This window comes from Miscanthus floridulus, chromosome 6 (assembly GCF_019320115.1).
Source record: "Miscanthus floridulus cultivar M001 chromosome 6, ASM1932011v1, whole genome shotgun sequence".
NCBI lineage: Eukaryota > Viridiplantae > Streptophyta > Magnoliopsida > Poales > Poaceae > Miscanthus > Miscanthus floridulus.
This window is the reverse complement of record NC_089585.1, coordinates 111,707,672-111,716,772: the sequence shown is the minus strand read 5'-3', so window position 1 is coordinate 111,716,772 and position 9,101 is coordinate 111,707,672. Positions and strand designations below refer to the sequence as shown.

The 9,101-nt window shown below is 44.5% G+C and overlaps 1 protein-coding gene across 1 annotated transcript; it reads left to right on the top strand.

Annotated features, from left to right (window-relative positions):
- Nucleotides 1-309: 309 nt before the first annotated feature.
- LOC136459069 (pentatricopeptide repeat-containing protein At3g58590-like) lies at nucleotides 310-4,158 on the top strand. The gene is given in 3 exon segments (XM_066458969.1): nucleotides 310-2,071; nucleotides 2,073-2,441; nucleotides 2,962-4,158. Coding segments are annotated over 2 exon segments (1,974 nt in total). The 5' UTR covers nucleotides 310-421; the 3' UTR covers nucleotides 2,397-2,441; nucleotides 2,962-4,158.
- The last annotated feature ends 4,943 nt before the right edge of the window (nucleotides 4,159-9,101 follow it).

Genomic DNA, 9,101 nt, shown 5'->3' with positions numbered 1-9,101 from the left:
GTCGAGGAAGAAGATAGAGTATTGCTTTAGGGAAAATGTGAAATCAGTTTCATAAATTTCTAAGCTAGTTTTTTCGAAGGTTATACTATATTTTATATTTTTAATAATTGCATAAATTTTCATGGAAAAACTTGAAAAATATTTGTTGTTCGGTTTACCTCCATAATTTTCAAGGTCGAGGATGTCCAACAGTTCAACTTTTTTTTTTTTTGAGGAACACAAGCCCGCCAGCCCATAGGCACGGCTGGCCCATCGCGTGCAGCGGTGCAGGTCATCTCGTCGTCTCGGAGGCTTGCAGCAATGCTGCCCGAGTGCCCGCGCCAACATCGAGAGCCCCGAGAGGCCGAGACCGCGCCAACACAACTGCGCCGCGCGCTTCCCACCACCTTCCCCATGCCGCGCCCGCCGCTTGCTCGACGGGATGCCGCGTCCGAGCCCGCCGCTCTCCGCGTCCCTTTTCAATTCCCTCATCGCATCCCGCGCCCGCGCCGGTCGCGTGGTCGACGCCCTCTCGCTCCTCGCGCGCATGCTCCCTGCCGGCGTCGCCCCGACCGCGTTCACCTTCGCACCGATCCTCGCCTCGCCTTCCGCCACCGCCTGCTGTGCCGCGCAGCTGCACCCGCACATTCTCAAGAGGGGCCTGCTCCACTGCGAGCCCTACTCGGGGACCTCGCTAGTGGGGTTCTTTGGGCGGAGAGGACAGTTCGACGAGGCGCTCAAGGTGTTCGGTGAAATGACCGTGAGGAGCGTTGTCACCTGGAACTGTCTCATCTCTTCGTTGGCACAGTTTGGACACAGCCGCGATGCAGTGTCCTGGTTCAGGGAGCTCATGAGAAGCGGCAATGGCTTGTCAGATGGCTCGTTTGTTGCAGTATTGCCTTCGTTTGGTTTGCCAGAGCAAGTTCATGGTGTAATGAAGAAAATTGGAATGGATTCCATCTCAGCAGTTGCAAATGCATTTCTGAATTCATACTGTACTTGCGGTGCAATAGATGTGGCAAAGAAGCTATTCGATGAGATAATGTTTAGAGATGTGGTTTGTTGGAATACAATGATAACTGGTTTTGCAAGGAGTCATGTCCCAGAGAGAGCTTTTGAGCTTTTCTTGAGTATGCAACGTCAGGGGATTTTTCCAAATGAAATTACATTTGCTAGTGTTCTCTATGCTTGCACCGTTATAGATGGACACGAACTTGGGAGGTTTGTTCACGCAAAAGTTATCAAGCACGATCTCAGCACAAGTGTGTTCGTGAACACTTCATTGGTTGGTTTCTATGCAAATTGTATTAGTAGGGGGGATGCTCATAAAGTGCTTGAAGGGGTTCCTGGAAATAGCACCACGTGTTGGAATGCTCTGATTTCTGGTCACTCTGGTTGTGATGATCCAACTTGTTTGGTTATTGTGAGAGACATGCTGCGATCAGGGATTAAACCGAATGAAGTTACTTTTTCTTCATCTCTCAAGGATCCATCACTTTTTGATCTCCAGCAGGTTCACTCATTGGTCATAAGATTGGGTCATGGTGGTAATGACTATGTTTCAAGTGCTATCATATCATCGTATGCTTCACATGGCATTATTTTTGATGCCTTGTCTTATGGAGTTGCACTGGATCCAGACTCATGTAGTGTCTCTATGAATGTTTTAGTTGGCGTCTGTAACAAAGCTCGCATGTACCAAGAAACTAAGGACCTACTTCTACATAAGCAAGATCGAGATACTATTTCATGGAGCATACTTATTACTGCTTGCGCACGGAATGGTGATTTCGTTGAAGCTTTTGGATTTTTCAGGCAGATGAGAATTTTTGGGCACCGTTTCGATAATTATGTATCTGTGAGCCTGCTGAGCATTTGTACCAAAAACAACAGCCTTTATCTTGGTAAATTGATTCATGGGCTTATCATCAAGACCAATTCCAGTTGCTCTGACAGTTATGTTGATAATATGTTGCTAGATATGTATGCTAAATGTGGTAGAATTGAAGACTGTCTCAGAGTCTTTGAGGAAATGGAAGACAGGAACCTTATATCATGGACAACTGTGATTTCTGGACTTGGACTTAATGGTTTTTTCTCGTAAGGCCTTGGCATTGTTTAAAGCCATGGAAAAGGACGGCTGCAAACCTGACAAAGTAGCAATTCTAGCAGTCCTGTCATCTTGTAGACATGGTAGACTTGTGCAGGAGGGGATGGAGATATTCAAAAATATGAAAGCTGATTATTCAATTGAAGCTGATATGGAGCATTACATTTGTGTGGTTGACATGCTATGCAAGTGTGGTTATTTGAAGGAAGCTGAGGTCGTGATTAGAGGCATGCCTTTCCAACCAAGCACTGTCATATGGCGCACATTCCTCCAAGGATGCAAGACATATGGTGTAACAGAGGCATAAGTTTTTAGCCAGCAGTGGATCAAATAGAATTCCTGTTGCATGGAGGTGTGCTTTTCGTCTCTTTAACCAATCTTTTTTTTTTTTGCTGTTAGTTCAATATTTAGAATGTATGTATTGGATCAAGTTCATTTTTTATTGGATTTGCACATATCGAAGTACCACTAAAATAGAAGAGAGATATAAGATCACCATGTCTGTTTTGTTCTATCCATTTAGATGTTAGATCATGCATCCTCATTGGTGAAGCTTTTCTGGTAGATGCAGTAGCATTCTGGTTTGTCATATTTGTTTTCCCACAGTTTGTCTTTTGTTAATACCATCTTAAGTTGTTTAATTACAAAACTTACCCAGTGTTGAAAGCAATTATATAATGTGGGGTTTGGGGAAGGGAACTTCTAGACAGCCGTACCCTTGCTTTACTTTTCAAGGACACAAGTGGAGAGACTCTAACATTGTGCCAAGCCCGCTCTCTAGGTCACAATTATTATCAATCTTTCTGTTACCCACGTGACATCATTCATTTAGCAAACATCGAGGCCTCTCATAATGTTATCACCATGATTAGGGTTGAGCAAGGATAAGGAAGAGGCAAGAAGGATGGCTGCTATTTTTGGTGACCTGGGAACATAGCCCTCAAGACCATTTACGATTTTACGTCTCAATGACAATGCTCCCTTGGGCACTTGAATCTGATCCTTGTACTTTGTGAAAGTTACAAGGGAATGGAATTGTGCATGTCCAAGGAGCTAAATGGAAATGATTAGCAAGGTAGAAATGTCCCAAAGGTACTGTACCGTTACTTATATTCAAGTAATCTATGGAATGTGAAGAACTGAAGAATCATGCCATGGCTTAAAATTGTAGTGAGCATGAAGAATCTATTATTATATTCAGTTTCGTTTATTTACTGAAAAACATCACTTCCGTCAATAAGCATGCCAAAAGCAGGGTAAAAGGAAAACGATGATTGTTTTGGATTTGCCAAGGTGCACCTCAGCTATGTACAGTCGATACTCGATAGAGAGGTTGAAGCAACTGGAATGGGTTCAGTAAGTTACCTTTTGTTACTATGCTTAACTTGAATCTAGCTGATGTTAACCTGCTCTGAGTGCTTTAGCATGATTGGAACTTTGAGAATACCTACTATAATTTATATCATGTGTCTTTCCTACTCAATGTGTATCTGAAACGTGGATTGCTTTTTGACAACTCATTCATATCTATCATCTTGACCCCTTGGTTTGCTTTGGAATGATTATCCCATAAAATTCTTCAAGTTGTCTTTTCGCAGTATCAGGAGGTCAGCCGGTCGTTGCAAGTTAGGATGTGGTTAGTCGGTTTCAAAGACGATAAAGCACAAGTCTAGGACAGAGACACCTACTGACACTCTGAGGTACCTGGGGCTTTTGACGAAGCATGCACATTGGCAAGGCAATACGGCTTCTATTGCATCCAAGCAATGGGTTTTATCGGTTATTGCTTTCCTTCCCACTGGGCACTATCTGCATAGCGACAAAGGTGTTCGTTAAGTAATCGTTGATGATGGGGTACTTTTGTCCTGACACCTGAAAGGTGATTTGGTCAAGGAATTCAAAGGGCTTTCTCACTATAGACTTGCACATTATCTAATGAATAGTGCAGATTCCTGCAGTTACTTATCAAAATGAGATTGCAAAAAGTTTGCTGTTCCAAAGCGATCCAATTTACTGAATGCAAGGGTTGTAAATATTGATTCTATCGATCTTGCAAAAATGAGGTTATGTTTCTTACCGTATTTTCTGTCAACAAAAAATGGCATTTTCCCTTTGGCGCCATTGCATCCATAATTAACATACATTTAGATATATGCATTTATATACTGTATTCCATTAGTATATTCTTGCGGGCACAATAACATAACAAAAGATCTTGGTTCTATCATGTGGCCGCCAAAGCAGCTGCAATAGCATCTCGTAGCTTGCCCATGTCCCTGTCATCCATGACATCTTCGTTGAGCTCATGCTGCAAAGGCATCTCATTTTGCAGCAACTTTCTTTTTCTTCTCCCCTTGACTTATCTACTATTTGCACACAACCATCATTGCAACAGGTATATAGATACATGACAGATCCTGTTCTACTCTATTAAAAAACACATGTATTGCTGCACTGCTGGACCAGTTCATTACTACTTCCAATTGTAAGTTCCACCTATTATTTGGACTGCATTCGGGAATGCAATGGTGCGGGCGTGCTGCGCTGAATGGGGTGGGAGAGGCAGTGGATGAATAGGGTTCACGTATGTATTTCTTTGATTGATGACAAATGCGGGTAAATAGTTGCAACTTTAGGTGTTCTTTCGATATACCATTCTTCATGGGGATTGGAGGAGATTGCTGAGGAATTGTAGGGGCACTTTGGATGATCGTTTCTTGGCAACTGAGTTTCAATGAAAAGTTATGGTGCCAATTTGTCCTTACACGCATGTGTACATATTATAGCCATATATACTTCAGTATATAACATTTCTGTAACCGTAACACAGCTCGGACGGATGCAGTCAAGTTGTCAACATCAATTAGATTAGATCTGAAAAAGGTGTTAACGTCGATTCCTGTAAAACCTTTCGGTAGTACTTCAGTTTCACATCTGAATACTCCATTCATCATCCACATGAACGGAACCTTCCTAGGTAGTTAGTGGCGCAACATGCACAGTCAGCACAGATAGAAGCATCGCAGCGGCTGACCAACACCGGAATGCATGCGCAACAGGCGAACATCGGAGCACCGCATTGGCCTCTCGCCGTCTATCGCCTGAAACGCGGCCGAAGTGCAGATTGCAGGAAGCCAGAAAGGCGCGGCCGGGCCATTGCAGGATCTATCGGATATAATCTCACTTCACACACATCGTCAGCGCAGGAAGAAGAAAGCGGTCGACAAAACTTCCATGGCGCACCACCGCATATCTGCATGCATGATCTGCCCTGCCGGCGCTAGCCAGCCAGCCGCTGCTCTGCCAGCGATAGTGGCCACTCGACCACCACCTAAACCAAACCACCCACCAATTATCCACAAAAACGCCCGGGCCCTCCAAACAAATGTTTGTTTTATAACTGCTGCCCCGTGCTCCATCCCATTGGCCCTATAAATAGCGGGCGGCACCTGGCCATGACAGGGCAGCACGACACCGAGGCGCACACTGACTCCAGCTCTCGGGCCTCTCTCTCGATCGGTATACACACGTCCTGCGGCAGACAAGTTCCAGCACGCTGCATCGTCGGCCTGGTTGCGAACGTTTTCGGTACGTTCCACCCATGGCTCGCGTCGGCATTGTTATGCTCTGCAGCCTGCTGGTGCTGATCGTCGGCGCGGCGCTCGCGGCAACGGCGGCCCAAGCTCCCGTCGTGCCGCCAGGCTATGCTGCCCCGGACATCGACGTGGCCGGGGCCGGGGCGAGGGCGGGAGCGGGCGGCACCGACGGTGGCAGACGGGGCGGCATTCGAAGGGGGAGGTGGAATGTGCAGAGCGTGCAAAGCGACGGCACCCGCAAGCGGGAGGTGCCGGGTGGCCCGGACCCCCAGCACCATGGCTAGACATGCATACACATCATCATCGTCATCAGACCAATGCAATGATCGATGCTGCCATGCAGGCAAGCCTCCTTGTGTGGCTTCGAATGGCACGTCAAGTCACAGTGTCACACGAATATTGATCATTTGATCCATATGTGTTTCCTGTTTCTCTTCTTGTTTCTTTCTCTTTTTTTCTCCAGATATATATTGAGTCAGAGAGGTAAGTATAATCTGCATCGGTTTCAGCCGGTTGTCTCGTGTTTGGAGGTGTCATTATGGTCCTCTGACATCCTATAATGCACACAAGAAACTGAGGCTAGAGGTATCATAAATACTGCTGTAGTTTACTTCTCTATGTATGAGTTGTAATAAGCAAGCGCAAGCTTGTAATTGCACCAAAGAGAGCGCCCTTGTAACTTTATTATCCGACGACGATACTTATGGAATGGAGTATATTTTTGTTGTGGGTGAACCATGTCCTTGCATTGATTTGGATTGTTCTTCTTTCATTAGTATTGTACAGTAATAATGAGACTATCGAGGCCGTCAGCATACTCGGAATGCATGTTTTCCTTGCATGCTGATTGGCTACTGACATCATGATGCATGATATGCACCATACAATACAGAAAATAGTATGATACGTACCACAAGGTCGCTTGGGCTTGTTTGGCTGATAAGTCATGGCTAAAAGTACTGTTGGCTGATTTAGTGTGAGAAAAAAATACTATTCATTGACTGAAAAAGTATGGTTTATAAGCCAAACAAACCCAAGCGAACGGGTGTATATCAACCAAAAGAGGGATCAGAGAAAGGTCATTTTTCGAACAATTTTATAAAAGTTATCTGACACTGATTGGTGCGCACTGTTTCCATATGGATTCTATGACAAGTGTCCGAGCAAGCTGCCCACAAAATTAGGATTAATATATAATACTATAATGCGAGATCACCACGTCATTTGACTCGAAAAGGTCATTAGTGACTCAGACTACTACTATCAAGATTGAATGAGAGGAAATATAATGCATTAAAGTTGGCTCCAACCAGGGTTATATTAAAGATCCCGCACACCTTTAGTCCTGGTTGGTGGCTCAGTCCGAGACTAAAGGAGCATCTGTAGTTCCGGACTGAGCCACCAACTAGGACTATATGTCCACGTTATAATCCACCTTAGCTTTCTTTCTCCCCAAGCCCGAGCTATTTTAAAAGTAGTTGTGCTAGCCTATGTGGTTGCATGCACCCTGTGGCACATGGCACATATCCTAACGATACTCCACTGCTGTCGGGTGCTTCTACATAGTCTAGTTGATCAAGCATCGACTAATTATAGTAGATAACAAGAGCTTCTATTAGCAAATAAGCATGACTAAGATTCATATAATAAATTGGGTACTATAAGATATAGTATGCTTTTTTGAGGTAAAACATTTTTTTTAAGATTAAACCAAAATGTAGGATTTTTAATTGCATTATTCTAAAATCAAGCTCTATCTTATGATACTTAACTTGAAATTGTTTGAATCTTGATAGACTCATTTTGATGCTTATTTGTTGATATAAGCTCTCGTTATAATTAGTCGATGTTGATCGTCTGTCTATATAGAAGCATCAATAGAGCGTCGTCACGATTATGCGTATGTGCAATAGGGTAGGCGTTGGTCCCCTGTCCTTGACAAATTTTTAAGAAGTTGTGTTAGCCTGCATGGTTGCATGCACCCTGTAGCACATGGAACATACGATCCTAACGACGCTCCATTGGTGCTTCTACATAGTTCGAATGATCAGACATCGACTAATTATAATAGATAACATAAGCTTCTACTAGTGAAAGCTCTAGTTTAGTTTTAGTGAATTGATGAAACCCTAAGTGTTAACTTAGTTTATCAAAGTGATCATGAGATAGGTAGCACATTCCAAGTAGTGAAGCAAATGAAGATCATGACATGATGATGGTGATGCCATGGTGATGATCAAGTGCTTAGACTTGAAAACAAGAAAGAGAAAAACAAAAGGCTCAAGGCAAAGGGAGCCATTTTGTTTCAGTGATCAAGATACTTAGCGAGTGTGATCACATTTAGGTTCGATAGCTGTACTATTAAGAGGAGTAAAACTCGTATCGAAATGTGGTTATCAAAGTGTCATTAGATGTTCTAACTCACTGCATATGCATTTAGAATCTAGTAGAGTGCTAACACCCTTGAAAATGTTTGTGAAAATATGCTAACACACATGCACAAAGTGATACACATTGTGTTTAGCACTTGGGAGCAAGGGTAAGAAACTTCATCGGCGCCCTATATAGAAAAGATAGGGTTTCACATAGTGCATCGGACGCTGGTCTCTACTGGACCAGAGCATCCGGTCAGTGGAAGTAGTAAAGACACTGGCGTCGGTCTTCGACCAGACGCTAGCTGACTGCGTCCGGTCCCACTGATGTGGCAGCGCACCGAGAAGACGGTGAGTGACTGGACATTGGGCGAGTCCGGTCAGGCATGACCGGATGCATACGGTTGTGAATTTTCACCTCTGGAAGCTTACTGAAAGTGACCGGACGCTGGGGTCCTATGTCTTGTCGTGATCAACCAGACATGTCCGGTCACGAGTGAAACCTTACTGGAAATGACCGGACGCTAGTGTTGGTGCGTCCAGTCACTTCGAGCAGCGCGTCCGATCACAACTTAAGTGCATTGATGACCGTTGAGATCAGACGATCAACATTTGAAGCAGGGGCCACGTGGCATGCATCGCGCGACCAGACACTGGTGTCCTACATCCGGTCGATTTGACTGAAGCGTCCGGTCGCCCCGAGCAGTGCTCAGTGAAGGGGTACAACGGCTCTATTTCTTGGGGGCTTCTATTTAAGCCCCATTGCCGGCTCTAGCTCACCCTCTTAGCCATTTGCATTGACATAGCAACCTTGCGAGCTTAGCCAAAGCCCTTTCACTCATCTCCATCATTGATTCATCATCTTTGTGAGATTGGTAGTGAATCCAAGTGCATTCCTTGAGTGTTTGCATCTAGCGGCACTTGGTGTTCGTGTTTCGCTGTGGAGTTCGCTTATTACTCTTTGTGGTTGATGCCACCTAGATGGCTTGGAGCAGCGAGAATCATTGAGTAAAGGTTGGTGATTGTCTCCGGCTTCGATCGTGG